This window comes from Schistocerca americana, chromosome X (assembly GCF_021461395.2).
Source record: "Schistocerca americana isolate TAMUIC-IGC-003095 chromosome X, iqSchAmer2.1, whole genome shotgun sequence".
Taxonomy (NCBI): Eukaryota; Metazoa; Arthropoda; class Insecta; order Orthoptera; family Acrididae; genus Schistocerca; species Schistocerca americana.
The window spans coordinates 739,534,940-739,553,635 of record NC_060130.1 but is presented as its reverse complement, the minus strand read 5'-3'; the positions used below and the strand labels follow the sequence as shown (position 1 = coordinate 739,553,635).

General features: G+C 40.2%; 1 protein-coding gene across 1 annotated transcript in view; it reads right to left on the bottom strand.

The window, feature by feature from the left end:
* The window catches only part of LOC124556581 (palmitoleoyl-protein carboxylesterase NOTUM), a 325,447-nt gene that overhangs the window by 14,710 nt on the left and 292,041 nt on the right, over positions 1–18,696 (bottom strand). The window contains exon 12 of the mRNA XM_047130546.1: positions 12,281–12,483. Coding sequence (XP_046986502.1) covers positions 12,281–12,483 — 203 coding nt within the window. The remainder of the gene's footprint in view (positions 1–12,280; positions 12,484–18,696) is intronic.

The window sequence follows — 18,696 nt, the reverse complement described above, 5'->3', positions numbered from 1 at the left end:
TTAATATACCAAATAGAGTACTTAAACCAGAACTCAATAACCAGCAATGATAAATATATTATGATGACAGCCCTGTAATTCCATAATATCCATGTTTGCCTAAATCTCTTATATGTAGCAGTAAGATGTATTTATGGAGGGTGTGCTGAAAAATAATGCTCTGAATTTTTTATGCGAAAACTCTTCTAGATTTTTAAATAATACAAATGTTATTAACATTCTACATATTTATGCTTCATGTCAGCATATCTGCAGCCCTCTGCCACTAGAGGGCTCTGAATAGTTGAGCGCAACATGGTGGTGTGTAACATAACTATGTCAGTGTATGAGAAACAGCATATTGTAACTGAGTTTCAAATTTGAAGAGTTCGTCCACGCATGGAGCATCGTCTCCTTCAGTGTGACAGTGCCAGACCACACATGATGGCTGCAACATCTGCAACAGTACAACACCTTGGGTTCACTATCATTGATCATCCTCCATATAGTGCTGACTTGGCCGCATATGATTTTTATCTGTTTCGAAAATTTCAAGAACACCTTCAAGGACTTCACTTTGATAATGATGAAAGAGTGAAAGCAGACATGAGGTTGTAGCTCCATCAACAAAGTGAACCATTCTAAAGTGATGGTATCACCAAACTGGTCTCTTGTTGTGATAATTGCCAAGGTGACTATATTGAGAAATAAATATATAGACATGAGAAATAAAGATGTAGACTGTTAATAATCTTTTTTTTTAAAAAAAAAGAGCTTTATGATTTTCCAACTAAGAAATTAGGAGGCATTATCTTTCAGCACAACCTAGTAGTTATAATTTAATTCATTAATTGAAGTTTCTCTTAGTAAAATTACCAGTAATTCAAAAGGGGTGGCAAATACACTATGTAATCAAAAGTATCTAGACACCTGGCTGAAAATGATTTACAAGTTCATGGTGCCCTCCATTGGTAATGCTGGAATCCAATATGGTGTTGGCCACTCTTACCCTTGATGATAGCTTCCACTCTTGCAGTCATACGTTCAATCAGGTGCTGGAAGGTTTCTTGGGGAATGGTAGCCCATTCTTCATGGAGTGCTGCACTGAAGAGAAGTATTGATGTTGGTTGGTGAGACCTGGCACAAAGTCGGCATTCCAAAACATCCCAAAGGTGTTCTATAGGATTCAGATCAAGACTCTGTGCAGACCAGTCCATTACAGGGATCTAATGGTCAGGTAACCACTTCATCACAGGCCGTGCATTATTAACAGGTGCTTGATCGCGTTGAAAGAAGCAATCGCCATCCCCAAATTGCTCTTCAAGAGTGGGAAGCAAGAAGGTGCTTAAAACATCAATGTAGACCTGTGCTGTGACAGTGCTATGAAAACCAACAAGGGGTGCAGGCCCCCTCCACGAAAAACAGGACCACACCATAACACCACCACTTCTGAATTTTACTCTTGGCACTACACATGCTGACAGATGACGTTCACCAGGCATTCACCATACCCACGCCCTGCCATCAGATCGCCACATTGTGTACCGTGATTCATCACTCCACACAACGTTTTTCCACTGTTCAAACGTCCAATGTTTATGCTACTTACACCAAGTGAGGTGTCGTTTGGCATTGACCAGCATGATGTGCGGCTTATGAGCAGCTGCTCGACCGTGAAATCCAAGTTTTCTCACCTCCCACCAAATTGTCATAGTACCTGAGGTGGATCCTGATGCAGTTTGGAATTCCTGTGTGATGTTCTGGACAGATGCCTTCCTATTACACATTACGACCCTCTTCAACTGTCAGCATCTCTGTCTGTCAACAGACGAGGTCGACCTGCATGCTTTTGTGCTGTATGTGTCCCTTTATGTTTCCACTTCACTATATCGGAAACAGTGGCCTAGGGATGTTTAGGAGTGTGGGAATCTTGCATACAGATGTATGACACAAGTGACAGCCAATCGCCTGACCACATTCGAAGTCTGTAAGTTCTGCAGAGCGCCCTGTTCTGCTCTCTCACAATGTCTAATGACTACTGAGGTTGCTGATCTGGAGTACCTGGCAGTAGGTGGCAGCACAATGCACCTAATATGAAAAACTTATGTTTTTGTGGGTGTCTGGATACTTTTGATCACATGGTGTATAAAGTCTGAGTGCACCATTAAAAACAACAGATAAAGATGAGTAAAAGGTAAGGGTTATCTTTGTGGCATAAACCTGTGACTGGTCTATTAGTCGTACTGCAGCCTTTCTGTTTGCCATGGCATTAGGATGGAGAGGGGTTGTAGGTCACTTGTCTAGGGACCTTTAAAACACAGGAATTATCGACAGCACTCACTTTTACAGCAGGCTGAGTGGACTGGGGACCATCCTGGATGGACTGCAGTGAGGAAAAATTCTCACCCCTATCTGGGATTAAACCTGACACCACCAGGTCCAGATTCTATTGCTCTGTTTGCTAGACCACCATGACCAACACTTACTACCAAACCTAGGTTTGTTTCTAATGTTGCAAAATAACTAGCTCAAAAAGCACTTCCTTTCACATATTCCTTGTAAGTTTAAATCTTGCATATTTTGAATGATGGTTCATTTTAAATGGAGGCCAGAAAGGTTTTGCATACCACTGAATGCTTTTAAGGGCCAGCACAACTGCACCAGTGGTATTTTTCTTGTAGTTGTTTCGCATGACAGCACTCATCTACAGACTGACAACTGGCATGAAGAAAAGGCTGACCACTAGCAATAATATAGAAAAATATAGTTATGCATATCAGGTAATGTAATAACCTTTGACTGCAGGATCAGTTATTCACAACTGTAGTCAGTCATGCCATAAAAAGTAGCTGCTAGCAACAATGTGTGGCAATACAAAATAAAAGAGGTACATAGGCTGTGTGGTAGGTAAAAGCAATTGGCAGGCTTTCATATGTTAATAAGATAGTACAAACTTTCAGTGTGGCCATAAAATAAATGTTTTACTGTGCACTTCTAAAATCTTCATTGAAATAGGATCCATAGTAAGTTTAGCTAACAAGGAACACTGAGCATATACAGGGTGTTACAAAAAGGTACGGCCAAACTTTCAGGAAACATTCCTCACACACAAAGAAAGAAAATATGTTATGTGGACATGTGTCCGGAAATGCTTACTTTCCATGTTAAAGCTCATTTTATTACTTCTCTTCAAACCACATTAATCATGGAATGGAAACACACAGCAACAGAACGTACCAGCATGACTTCAAACACTTTGTTACAGGAAATGTTCAAAATGTCCTCTGTTAGCGAGGATACATGCATCCACCCTCCGTCACATGGAATCCCTGATGCGCTGATGCAGCCCTGGAGAATGGCGTATTGTATCACAGCCGTCCACAATACGAGCACGAAGAGTCTCTACATTTGGTACCGGCGTTGCGCAGACAAGAGCTTTCAAATGCCCCCATAAATGAAAGTCAAGAGGGTTGAGGTCAGGAGAGCGTGGAGGCCATGGAATTGGTCCGCCTCTACCAATCCATCGGTCACCGAATCTGTTGTTGAGAAGCGTACGAACACTTCGACTGAAATGTGCAGGAGCTCCATCGCGCATGAACCACATGTTGTGTCGTGCTTGTAAAGGCACATGTTCTAGCAGCACAGGTAGAGTATCCCGTATGAAATCATGATAACGTGCTGCATTGGGCATAGGTGGAAGAAACTAAAATGAGCTCTAACATGGAAATTAAGTGTTTCCAGACATATGTCCACATAAAATATTTTCTTTATTTCTCTATGAGGAATGTTTCCTGAAAGTTTGGCCATACCTTTTTGTAACACCCTGTACTCTCATGAGCAAAAGCATTCAAGATACCTAACTAGTAATGTGTAGCACTTCTTTAAACGAGATGATAGTTGCTAAGCTTTCTAATATGGATTGCGTGACACAGTGGAAGCACTGGATAGCCTTTTTCATACATGACCATTTTACTGTCACTTACAACTCATGAAGATAGGTCAAACTTGGCTCAATGGCATCCTGGATGGAGTCAATAGGATTAACATCAGATTGCCTGGGGAGCAAAAAAGACTATGATATCCATGAAGTGTTCCTCCTAACACTCTGACAATTAATGGGGTCTTGCTGAAAATACAGGTTGCTTGTGAGAAGCTGTAGGAGAACAAATTATAACACTGATGAAAAACTTGGTATCTCATGGCACCATCATAAGTAAAGGCAGTCGCTGCCTAATGCATCAAAGAACAGGAGATGTCAGCATAGACACGCCCTCATGTGTTTCCTCATGCTGACACAGGCAGAAAGTTATTTATGTCCAAGTGCAGTGCTGCTCTCCCCCAGTCTGTATGTGATCCCCCAGTGTCTCTGTAATCAGTGACCACTTGTAATCAGCACTAATGACGACAGTGCCATCTCAGCACAGATCCAGCTGTGCTCAAATAGAACACTGATTCTGAACTTTGTATTACGTTATTGACAGTTGTACTCTGAAGTGAAACAATCTTCCTGCAATGACAAAATGTTCAGTGTTGTAAGTGTCAGTGAAGGTATCAAATACATGTAATCTGTGTGGACACTAATTGTTTACAAATATAACTATTTACCATCATCAGGCTGTAATAAATAACTAAAAATTTGAATGTATGCTGTAATATTTGTCTGACCTCCTCCTGAAGTTCTTTAGTTGCTACAACACACCATGGAACTAACAAGTTCCTTCCTAATTTAATAAACAACATTACACTTGAATGCATTCAAATGTTTTCTCAAGGAATAACATAAATGCATATGGTATGAATTCAGTGGTAATCACTGCATTTTGTTGTTAAGAAATGTGGAAAAGTGCCAGTCTGTGCAGCTGAAATGTATTATAGAGAAGAATAATCTTAACACAAATAGATTAGTGTGATTTATTCTTCCACGAAGCGTTAGTGTGATTTATTCTTCCACAAAACATACTAAACACATGATGATTTTCTCATTCCCATTGCAACAACATGTTCCATATTGCTTATCACCAGCAATTTAATACAAATCAATTCCCAAAAGCCTTCAATAGAAATTTCACTCCAGACCTTATCACCAAATGTGAATAAAGTTCTTCATGAGTATTGAAATCATCCATAACATACATTGTTTTGAAAAATGACTCAGAGGCTATACGCTAATGATCTTTGCTGTACAGTATCAAAACTTCTCCAATATGAATGCCTAAATGTCTGTTTTTGTCTCTGAAGAAGTTAGTCTGTTTCAGATTAGACACGTTAAATGTAACTTGCAGTGTCCTACAGGACTCTGTGTTTGATCAAACACTTTTCTCATTTACGTTAGTGGCATTAACAAATGCGCACTTAAAAGCTAATTCATTTATGTATGTAGGTTACACACGTACATTGATAAGCAGTGGAGTGTAACTTTCCGCCATAGCTGAGATCACTTATGCACATATGTCTGGTGGGGCTTGACTCTGAGGTAAGATAATTCACATCCTAGTGGAGGATGAAATTTTCACTACCAGTTATTGGCCAGCATGGGGAGGAGAGGTGTTGGTGTAAAGTTCCTGATTACCAGTCTCTGTGCCAATTTCCTGGATTAAATTTCAAACCTCTCTGCAGTTGTTTCCAGAACGAGATTTTCACTCTGCAGCGGAGACGAGGTACTGGTGGAAGTAAAGCTGTGAGGATGGGGCGTGAACCATGCTTCAGTAGCTCAATTGGTAGAGCACTTGCCTGCGAAAGGCAAAAGTCCAGAGTTCGAGTCTCGGTCCGGCGCACAGTTTTAATCTATCAGGAAGTTTCTCTCTGCAGTTCTTGCAAAGTGAGAGCATATGACACTTTTGATTGTGATACATCTGTCAAATGGGGATGTTAAGCTCAGCAGCCACCTTGGTGCTACATGTAGGGAGCAGCCTATGTGTCAGCAATGGGTTTCAACTTTTCTCTTCTCTCACCACCATTATACAACACAAACATAACACCACACTATACATGCACCCATTACACACACCTACACTCTACAAACAAATATGCCACACAGCTTGCACATATCTGCAAGGAAACGTGCTAAAGTGTATGGAAGAAGAACACCCTTTCCCACTTGTGGCTGAACCCAACCCGTGGGATGTCCCAGTCAAAAATGCCACATGGCATCTATATTTTTAGTGGAGTGGACACACTCCAAGATACAGTCAATGAAAATACTTCTGATACAAAACCTTGGTTTGAGACAACATATTACTAAGAAACAGAGACAAAACATGAAGAAGAAGTTTCCCCTTATACTACCATAGGCAATACATCAAATTTATTCAACCATACATCAGTAACATACTACAATCATGACCAAATATAAATGTAGTATGTATCAAAAAGGCTTAAGAAAATTGGTTTTTCCTGTAGTCAATCAGAGATAAAACCAATGTAGGTACTTTTAACGTCGTTTATGTTACTGTTTGTAGGTCCATACTGAACTATGGCATGATTTTTGGGGAGAAACAGCTCTGGATTCAACACAACTTCTATGATATAGAAACAAGCATTTAAAATATCAGCATGAAGAAGAATGTAGAATATTATAAATAAATGACAAAATCTTCTTGGATGATCAACAAAGTGGCATCACCATCTTGTCACAGTGTTTCAGAGAGTTTTGTACCCATCATCTTCAGGCAAAGTGACTTCACCTGAAGATGATTGATCCAAAACTCATTAAACATTGCAACAAGATGATACCACCACTAGGCTGACCACACAAGGAGATTTTATCATTGCAATATGCTGAGAAAGCCCGCAATCACATATACTGTAAACCAGTGTCTGACCTTAAAATCTCACCACTGCCATGCACTTATGAAAACTTAGATAACTTGCTTCACAATACAAGCTACCTGAGATTCAGATCTGGTACAGGTTCATTAATGATTTATTCATGATCTAGACCCTGGGCCAAGACACTCTATCCTCTATGGCCTTAACACATTCATTCCTTTTAAGTTTACCTGGTTCCCTCCACGTTAGCACACCACCTTCTTAGATACTTAATTCCGCCTCTCTTATAGCTACATGAAATCTCTATCCACCAATAGCACATCTGCTTCACTAGCTGCATTTGCAGTGACCAAACAATCCCTTGCCCAATATGTTGAAGGCCTTAAGTATTACCCTCCAAACTTAGTTCTCAAAATGATCTCCTGTGCCATATCCACAATTTTCATTAATTCTCAAATCAACACCATAAACCAACTATAAAGGAACAGTCCTCTTACACTTAATATAACCTCAGTCTGTAAAAACTTAACCACATCTTCTGCCAAGGCTTTTACATACATTCATTATATCCTGTGGTGAGGAACTCCCTTTCCAGAATCCTTCTCACCTCTCCCAAATGATATTATACTGCATACTCAATCATTATAGCATGGAAGTGCTGTAACAAATATGTATGAAAAGGTCTCTTGCAGAATCACAGTTTTGGTGGTTTTGGTGCTCAGATCCTATTTGAGCTAGGAACATGGGGTAAAAAGTTTTTAGTTTAGCCTGCACCATCAGCTATTTGTATACCCATTTAAACATCTGTCTTACAGTAGCTATGTTACAATCCATTAAGCAAGGCTTGAATGATGAACTGGGGCTGGCACCCAGGCAGGTTTTGTGAACTGATTCAGTCCTTTTGCAAAAGATTTTAATTGGGCTGAAATTAATGCTCAGCTTATGGCCCATTTGTATATGCACCATTCAGGTTTTATGCATAAAAAATGTAACCCTCATTTGGATTTTACATGCAAAAACTCTGGCCTGTAGTGAAACTGATGGTTCAGATTTGGTCCATCGGTATATCAGAACTTGAGCTAAGATAAATTTTAATTGTTGTTTGGATATTACATGCAAAAAACTCATTTTTCTAAGAGGTTTGTGAAGCATGCCCATTCTTGTACAAATACGTTTAAACTTTCCATGTAGATACATTGTGACCCTCTGGTTCTGAGACGAGTCAAAGGACTGAACCACAGACTTCAAAGGTTATGTGAGAAGTTAGGCTGCGACTTTCTGGATTTGCGCCATAGGGTTGAGAACTGTAGAGTCCCCCTAAATAGGTCAGGTGTGCACTATGTGTCAGAGGCTGCTACTTAGGTAGCTGACTGCGTGTGGAGTGCACACAAGGGTTGTTTAGTTTAGGCTACTCTCCATCCAGTCCAGATAATGACAGCAGTAGGAAACCCAGAAGTGTCATTGTAAGATCAAAAGAAATTCCTCCCACAGGTGACAGTATTAACATTCTAACAGTAAACTGCTAAAACATTCACAACAAAGTGCCAGAGTTTGAAGTGTTCATGAAAAGCAATGAAAATCAAATAATACTAGCTACAGAAATCTAGTTAAAACCTGAAATTGATAGCAGTGAGATTTTTGGGGAAAATTTAAGCGTACATTGAAAGGATAGGCAAATGGGAAATGGGGGTGGTGTATTTGTTGCAGTAGACAAGAAACTCAAATCCACCGAGATAGAAATTGAAGCTGCATGTGAGACTGTTTGGGAAAGATGCAGAATCAGGGGTGGGCATAAAATGATAATTAGATCCTTCTATCGCCCACCATAAGCAAAAACCTTAGAGAAAATCTCACTTCACTTGTACATAAGTTCCCCAATCATATTTTAATCATTAGTGGAGACTTTAATCATCCAACAATTAATTGGGAAAATTACAGTTTTGTTAGTGGTGGGCATTATAAGACATCCTATGGAAGGTTACTAAATGCCTTCTCTGAAGACTATCTAGAACAGATGGTTAGGAATCCCACTCATGATGGAAATATATTGGGTCTAATGGCAACAAATAGGCCTGACGTCTTTGAGGATGTACACATCGAAACTGGTATCAGTGACCATGATGTAATGGTGGCTACAATGATTACCAAAGTACATAGGGCAACTAAAACAAGCAGAAAGACATATACATTCATTAAACTAGATAAAAAATCAGTAGTGGCATATCTCAATGAGGAAGATGAAACTTTCAGCACAGAGCAGAAGCATATAGAGGAACTCTGGCTCAAGTTTAGAAGAATAATTGATCATGCACTGGATAGATATGTACCCAGTATAATAGGTGAAAAGGTGAAAAACACAGCATAGGGCTATTGATAGAGAGATACTGAATTAAACACATTTGGCTGTCAAGAGAGCAATGCATAATGCTTTGAATGACTAGCATAGCAGAATATTGTCAAATGACATTTAACAAAATCCAAAGAAATTCTGGTCATATGTAGGGGCTGTTAGTGGCACCAAAGTTAGTTTCCAGCCCCTAGCGAATGAGACAGGAACTGAAATTGAGGGTAGCAAAGCAAAAGCTGAAATGCTTAACTACATTTTCAAATGTTCCTTCACAAAGGAAGACCCAGGAGCATTGCCCCAATTTAATCCTTTTACCACTGAAAGAATGGACGAAATAAATATTAGTGTCAGTGGTGTTGAGAAACACCTGAAATCATTAAAACTGAATAAAGATCCAAGCACTGGTGGAATCCCTGTCAGATTCCATAGTGAATTTGTGACTGAGTTAGCCCCTCTTCTAATTATAATCTATCATAGATCCCTCGAACAAAAAACCATGCCCATTTTTCTGAAAGAGGCACAGGTCACACCCATCTACAAGAAGCGTAGTAGAAGTGATCCACAAAACTACTGTCCAATATCTTGACAACGATTTGTTGTAGAATCTTAGAACATATTCTGAGCTCAAACACAATGAGGTATCTTGAACAGAATGACCTTCTCAATGCCAACCAGCATGCATTTCAAAAACACTGATCATGTGAAACCCAACTTACTCTTTTCTCACATGACAAACTGAAAGCTTTGGATCAAGGTAACCATATAGATGCAGTGTTTCTTGATTTCTGAAAAGCATTTGACTCAGTACTGCACCTGCATTTATTGTAAAAAGTATGATCATATGGGGCATCAAGTGAAATTTGTGATTGGATTGAGACTTTTTAGTGGGGAGGACACACCATGTTATCTTGGATGGAGAGTCATTGTCAGATGTAGAAGTAACTTTGAGTGTGCCCCAAGGAAGTGTGTTGGGACCCTTGCTGTTCATGTTATATGTTAATGACCTTACAGACAATAACAGTAAAATCAGGCTTCTTGCAGGTGATGCAATAATGAAGTACTATCTGAGAGAAGCTGCATATATATTCAGTTAGATCGTGATAAGATTTCAACGTGTTGCAGAGATTGGCAACTTGCTCTAAATGTTCAGAAATGTAACATTTTGCACTTCACAAAATGAAGAAATTTGTAGTATCTTATGACTATAATATCAATGAGTCATTACTGAAATTGGCTAACTTGTACAAATACCTGGGGGTAACACTTTGGAGGGATATGAAATGTAATGATCACCTAGGTTCAGTTATGGGTAAAGCAGATGTTGAGACTCCGGTTTATTGGTTGAACATTGGGGAAGTGCAAACAGTCTACAAAAGAGATTGCTTACAAATCACTTGTGTGATGAGTTTTAGAATATTGCCCAAGTGTGTTGGACTCATACCATGAAGGACTAACAGAGGATAATGAATGTATGCAGACAAGGGTAGGACGAATGGTCACAGGTTTGTTTAGTCCATGGGAGCATGTCAAAGAGATACTGAAGGAACTGAACTGGCAGACTCTTGAAGATAGATGTAAACTATCATAAAAAAGTCTGTTAACAGAGTTTCAAGAACCAGCTTTAATTGATTGTTCTGGGGATATACTACAATCCCCTATGTATCACTCATATAGGGATCGTGAGGATAAGATTAGAATAATTACTGCATGCACAGAGGCATTCAAACAATATTTCACCGAGCAAGGTGGCAGAGTGGTTAGCACCATTGGACTTGCATTTGGGAGGACAATGGCTCAAACCCACATCTGGTCATCCTGATTTAGGTTTTCCATTATTTCCTTAGATCACTTCAGGCAAATGCCGGAATGGATCCTGTGAAAGGGTATGACTGATTTCCTTCCCAATCCTTCCCTAATTTGAGCTTCTGCTCCATCTGTAATGACCTCATTGTCAATTGCACGTTAAACACTATCTCCTCCTCCTCAAACAATCATTCTGCCCACGCTCCATACATGAATGGAACAAGGAGAAACCCTAATAACTGGTACAATGGGAAGTACCCTCTGCCATGCACCTCATGGTGGTTTACAGAGTGTATATGTAGATAAATGGATAAAGTCAAAACAAATTTTTTTATCAAATAATTTTTATCTATTCTTGAGATACGATGGTTTAAAGTTGAGCTAAATGTAGCATATAAAATCTGTTCTTACAGGAACTGCATGTGTGGAAACAGTTTAAATTAAATCAAGTAAATGAAAAATGCATTAATATAATGAAATTGAAAACTCTCTTTCAGAAATCTAGCTTCATTCAGATTTTATGTGCAAAAAACAAGTTTCTTGTCATGCCGCAGAGCATGATGCAGTGCACAGCATTCTTGACTCCAATAGCTGCCTCACAACCTGTGCTATCTATATCCTCCCCTCCAATTCCAGCTTCTCTGAATTGTATAGATGGGAGTTGTAATATCACATCCTTTGACCTTTCTTGGAATGCTCCTGGCCACTGTCCCCACTGGCCGCCATTTTTGTCTCTATGCAACAATTCCTCTACTCTAAAAATGTGCTGCAATTGCCCCTGTCTTCACCAGCATGGACTCACCACTGTCACATTCCCATCCTAGTCTTTCTAGTCTTTTGATGCCTCTTAGTTATCATCTACCCTTCCTTTCACCCACCCTTGTCTTGCCCTCTTCTTTGTTCCTCACTCCCACTCCACAAAACTCAACACCATATCCCATTTCGGTTGCAGCACCAAGACAATGTAGCCATGTACATATGTGTGTGTGTGTGTGTGTGTGTGCCTTTGTTAGTCCATTAGTTCCAAGGAACAATTTTGTCCAAAAGCTCTTAATGATAATTTAAATATCATTTATGTGCCTGTTGACTTTGCAATGCCTCAGTTATATGGAAGGGAGTAGTTACTTTTATTCAATCCAGTGTTTGAACTACATCCTTTTCATGATCTTAGCAACATTCTTAATCTGTAATAGGAATGTCAGTTCTCTTATGATCAGTACCTAAAGCATGATATTTGACAATTGATGTATTCATAAATCTGTTTATGCCGACAATGCTGTTGTTCTCATTATAGGAAATTTGTCCACATAACAACCAAACAACACGAAAAAACCCAAACATAATTCAAATCAGTATGCAAACATACATCGTGGAGAAATGTACCTTTTCCTTTTTTCTTTCTATTTCTTATTCTTGTCTTCCTGCTTCTCTGGTGATTATTGTGCTTCTTTCTGCGTCTCCTCCTCCTGTCACTACGACCAGCCTTCAAAGATGCTTCTTTGGAAGTACTGCCAAATCGTATTCTTGGTTGTGTACTCTTATCACTTGCAAGTGAGCGAGCTGTTCCTGTGCTTGTCATTGATTTTCTAAAAAAGAATAACTAAGAAGTATATTCAGTGTCTTTCCATAAACTGCTTCTATAATTATGTGATATTTAAGGAACATTTTTAAATTTGTGTGTAAATAATATGAAAGTTTGTATCACTGTAAAATTAGCCTTGCATGGAACATATACATAAGAGAAATTAACTGATCACACTTTCTCACAGGACACCTGCAATCTAAGTCTTTACACAGAGTGCAGTGTTTCAAAGAAATAAAAGTTTATATGAATATGAGCTGGTACCAACAATATTTGCAGAGACAAACTTTCTCATATATACTGTCATACAGGTTATTGTTGCAAGCAGTGGGGCTGTATTATAAGAGTGACTCCAAAGTAAAATAACATTGCTGAGGTCAGGGATTACAGACAGCAGCTGATGCATGTCAAATGAGCAAATGATTAAACAGAGCATGTTGGGGGAAATATATATGATTAAACACTAGAAAAATATTTTCAGACTTGAAACGAATGTAAGAATGCAGGAATATATTTATCTACACAACAAATACAGATTCCATTTTGTTTTACTTTCACTTCAACCCACAGATAAGGGCAGGAAACAAGAATTTAAAAAGACAAATAGTCTGAAAGAGTCAGCTTCTAGCCAAACCTTTGCTTCAAGTTTTTTGAATAAATAGAGGGATAATGGAATGGCTTTGCTATCACAGCAGCAATGCTATTTGGTTGTGCTGACTGATAACTGACAGTCAGTCAAAAATACAGATCAGAACTTTAGTGGTTCCATGACTTTGATGGCACTGCTATTTATACCTCTCACAGAAAGGAAAAAATATAATGTAGTCAGGTCTTTTTCTTTCAAGCAAATGATTTAAAAGTCAATGTCACATTGCATTTTAACATGGTCAAAACTGGAATTTTTTTATGGTTACATACAAGTTGCCACTCATCGTCCAAAACATTAAAAATGCTCCATACCCTCAAGCATAAGCACCCTCTCCCCCTCCCCCTCCCCCCTCCCACTACAAACTATTGTACAGCATCCTTGTACAATGAACTTTGACTTCCAGTACTAAATGAATTTATTAATAAATATCTGAATGATGAAAATGTTCTGGAAATTGTTGAGTGCATATGAATGGCAGTCAACAACATGGCTCTAGGTACACACTAGTCATCACTGTGACTGTCAGCCTTGTATCAACTACATCCTGGAAACCTAACACACAACTCGATGCCACACCTTATCTCAGGAACATATCTTTGAATCTTGTGAGACCTGTCTATATAATTTCATTCCAGACCTTAAATGGTATCAAAATGTCAAAGCATGAAAATTACCACACAAAAATACTCCCAAGAACTATTCTCACAGGTAAACTGATGTCCTTTTGCTTGAACTGATGCCCTTTTGCTCTAATGATCAATGTAAGAGAGAGTCATCAAAGATCTTACTAGATTTTCTGTCCCTGAACTGAAATTAAGAAATGTTGAAAAACAAAATTCTAATTTCTTTCTGTTAATTTATTTATCTTTCCATCTTTCTGCCTATAGTCCAACATCATGAAACAGATAGATTGCTGTCTAACATATAGAAGGAGCAGTGAGTCACAGACAGGCCCAGTGAAAAAGAATGCTGGGTATATTCATGTGTTGGCCTAAGTCCTTCATTAGACACACTTTCACACAAGCACATCTCACATACATATACACATCTCTGGATGCTAAAACCCAACTACAACTGCGGCTGCATCTATTGTAAGCAGCAGTCTTTGCTAGGATGGTTAGTATGGGTACAGAAGAGGCATGGGAAGGGAAGGGATAGCAGAGTGTGGGTGGGGGGAATATGCTAGTGATGTCTACAGGAAAATGGAGTGTTGTCGTTGGGACAGGATACAGCTGCTAGGTGCAGCATTGAGTGGCTGTACTGGGGAGCAGGTAAAGAAGGAGTGGGGGGGGGGGGGGGCAGGTAGATGGGCAAAGGAGAGAATAGAGAAGTCGAAAAGAGGAAAAGACTATAGAGGTACATTGATGGGTAGGAGGCATGTGTAGTAGTACTGGAGCGGGAGCAAGAAAGGGGACAGGGAGGTGGAAGACAGGAAGACAGGGGAACCTGCCAATCACCTCCCCTATTCTGCCCTCAGTTTCACCGCAGTACTACACATGCTTTCTTATGCACCAATTGATGCACCTTCTTAATCCTCCTACTCCACCCCCCCCCCCCCCCTCCCCCCATCCCCAGCCCCAAGCATAGCCTCTGGATGCCACACCTTACTGCCCTAAACTGTACACACTACATCCCTATATGCTCACACAGGCAGCATTAGCATCTTCCCCCGCCTCCAACCTCCTAGCCCTCACCTTCACTGAACAAGGTGGCGCAGTGGTTAGCATACTGGCCTTACATTAGGGAGGACGGCAGTTCATACCTGTGTCCGGACATCCTGATTTAGGTTTCCTGTGAATCCCTTAAATCGCTTCAGGAAAAGGCCGGGATGGCTTCTTTGAAAGGGCACAGCCGACTTCCTTCCCAATTATTCCCTAATCTGATGGGACTGATGGCCTTGCTGCTTGGTGCCCCCCCCCTCCCCCTTGAATCAACCAACCCACCAACCAACCCTTATCTTCCCCATGCCATGTCTCTTCTGTAGCTTCACAACCCACAGAGGAAAAGACTTATGCTTACCTCAGACTCAGTCACAGTCAGTCCTTAGTGCCTGGAGCTGACAGTGGCCATGAGTGTGTTATGCTTGTGTGAATGTGTGTGAGTCTTTTTATGTCTGATGAAGGACTTACTCCAATAACTGAATATATCTAGCATTAACCTTTATTGTGCCTGTCTTTTATTCATTGCCTCCTCCATGTGGTAACAATCTATAGTTTTCATATTGTTGTTATTCCATCCTGAATTTTCCATTGTCAATTCTGCCCATCTTCCAATAGAAAACTGCATACATGAGGCAAATACAAATTGAGATATGCTTGGTTCAGTCATAATATGTAATCTATTGCTGTAAAAATGGAGTCTTCTGGTGTTATACATTTGAATTCCAGATAACTGACGTGTTGACTGATAAACTTTATTATATCAACTTTCAACTGATTTCCAATGGGAAATTTTGCAGGCTGTGATCACTTAGAGCCTACTTTGGGACATACCAATGGGTGCCCTTTCTTGGTGGAATCAGCGTGTTGCACCTCCTGTACCCAAGACAATGTTTTGGATGCTTTGATCGTTTCTATTTTGCTATTCAATATGATTTCTGTACTCTGTAAGCCTCACCTTTATTTTTATAAACCAGGATGAAGTATCGCAAACACTTTAGAGCTAATTTAGAAGCTTTTGGACAGTGCGCAGTGTGAATTTGTTTCAAGATAAGGATAATGAAATGTAAAGGGTGATTATAATTAGAGTTCACCTTTCAAACCACTGTAGAAATTAGACCACTGGTCAGAATGACATCAAATTGCAACAGAATATTATTGGAGAAGGGGGAAAATGTATGGCAAAAAGAAAAATAAATAGTCACAAAATGTAGCAATAGATGGCGCTGTACGCGTCATAATTCAATAGTGGTTGACTACAAACGACAAATGAATCATACAACAATGCCTAAGTTGTATGTTTGACGTTAAACAAACTGTGCTACTCAGTGTGCGTGGCTGTACAGGTGTGATACTGTTACTTACATAAGCTCATCCACCACAGCAAGGTCATATTACATTGGATGAGAAAAATTGGTTTTTAACTGTCCTGACACCAAAAACTGCATAAAAAGTATCAATGACATTGGTTTTTAATTGTCCTGAGACCAAAAACCGCACAAAATGCCTGAATCAAAATCAAACTGGATTATTAATTCCCATGTAACTGGTGAAAAACATGTTCAGTATGCTGTCCACTGTTTTCTGCAACAAGTTGAAATCGAGAAACAGCATGTTCCATAATTGATCGAAGTGTTTTCGGGGTCACATTCAGAAGGTGATGTGCAATGCGTGCCATCAATGCAGCTAAGTTTCCAATCAGAACACTGAACACAACATCTTTCAGATAGCCCCACAGCCAGATGTCACACAGATTAAACTCAGGTGATCAGGATGGCCAGGCTGTAGGGAAATGGCGGCTGATAATGCTACCATTTTCAGAAATCACATGCATTAAGATCAGGTGATCAGGATGGCCAGGCTGTAGGGAAATGGTGGCTGATAATTCTACCATTTTCGAAATGGCACTTCAGCAGCTGCTTAACTGGTTTTGCAATGTGCAGAGATGCACCATCTTGCATAAAAATGATCCCATCCACACATTCATGCTGTTGGAGAGCTGGAATGATGAGGTCGTGCAAAAGACACTCATAGCACTTACCAGTGATGGTACAGCGAACGGGACGAGAAGCACCTGTCTCTTCGAAGAAATGTGGCCCTTTGGCAAATGATGCTGTAAACACACACCACACAGTGACCTTTTCAGGATGAAGTGGTACTGGTTGATTTGCGTCTGGATTTTCTGTTGCCCATATTCGAAAATTCTGTGTATTGACATATCCTGTCAGTTGAAAGTAGGCTTCGTCTGCCCACAAAATCTTCCATGGTCAATCATTGTCCACTTCCATGCGAGCAAGAAATTGTAAAGCAAAGGTCTCTCTTGCTGGCAGGTCAACAGGAAGCAACTCATGCACATGGGTAATTTTGAATGGTTAGCAAAGAAGGATGTTTATTAGGATTTTACGCACCATGCTCACGGGTATGTCCAATGTTCGGGCAATTCTCTGTGCACTACACATTTGCACACCATCACTTGTATCCCCTGCATTGCTGTGGTCACTTCTTCCACTGACATTGAATCAGTTTGTTTCTTCCCTCTACCAAGTGGCACACCAAGAGAACCTGTCTTTTTGAATTTCCAAATCATTTTCTCCACACCCATGGCAGTCATAGGACCAATGCCTTTTTTCAAACCCTTCAGTGTCCGGAACTTCTGCAGAGCAATGTGTGCACAGTCACCATTCTTGTAATACAGCTTTAATAGCAGGGCACGATCCTACATTGAGACAGTCATGGTGAATGTCACAGACGCGAAATGCGGAAAAGCCATGTATGTGGCGTGTGCATGACAGGTGTTTTCATTTACGTATTCTGACACATACAGTGCCATCTATTGATCACTTTTCACACTATTATTTTTTCCATACATTTTCCCCCTTCTCCAATAATATTCCATTGCAATTTGATGTCATTCTGACCAGTGGTGTTATTTCTACAGCGTTTTGAAAGTTTAACTTTAAATATAGTCACCCTGTACATTACAGTCCAGCTCATCGTAAGAGTCTCTAATTCTGTGGTGGTGTTATTGTGCTGTACTTTTTCCAGGGGACTACCTAGATGACATAACCTGGAGGATGTTGTCGACAAATTGCTGCCACGTTTGTGCAGCATTGCAGAACCACAAAGTCATGAATGCACTCTCAAACAGGCCAGAAGGTGTGATTGTGGCTGTTTTCTCAATGTGACTGGGATTTGTGTGTAGGCTTTAGTACAATCTATCTTACTGAAACTATTAGCTCTCATGATGGTGTAATTGTAGGTGTGCAGGAGTGGGACAGATGAGCGGTCAGGGATAATGCAGGCACTGAGTTTATGATAATCGCCACAAGGGTGTCAGGAACTATCCTTCTTGGGGGTGAGATGAAGATCTGAAACCCAGGGGCCTAGATTACATACTCATCTACTCCAGGGACCCTATTGAAAGCTGGAGTGATCCTCAACCCAGCAAAGTGCTTTTTTGGGGTGAGCGAGGTCGAATTCCTCAGACACTTAGCCTCTGCCACCAGCTCCTGCCCCCTCCCCAAGATCATAGAGGCAGTAATGTATTTTGCACGCCATACTACCTTCAAAGGCCTCCAGTATTTCATCGCCATGGTCAACTTTTCCTGTTGCCATCTTAAGGATGCAAGTCCCACCCAAGAGCCCCTTACTACAGCACTCTGTGGTGATAAAAACAAAGGCACAGCACACTGCCATAGGCATGTATACCCCTTAGGAACATAGGAGGGAACCTAAATCATTCCATCAGCACACATACTCCTGCCACACTTACCGTATACTGGAATCCACGATTTAAGGTATTGCATCTAACTCATTCTGCAATCTGGAAATGGCTGTATGAGGAAAAGAGAGAGAAAAGGTCAGTGATATTATTTCAGCACTCTTATGTAAAGGTTTGCATCTGTCTTGA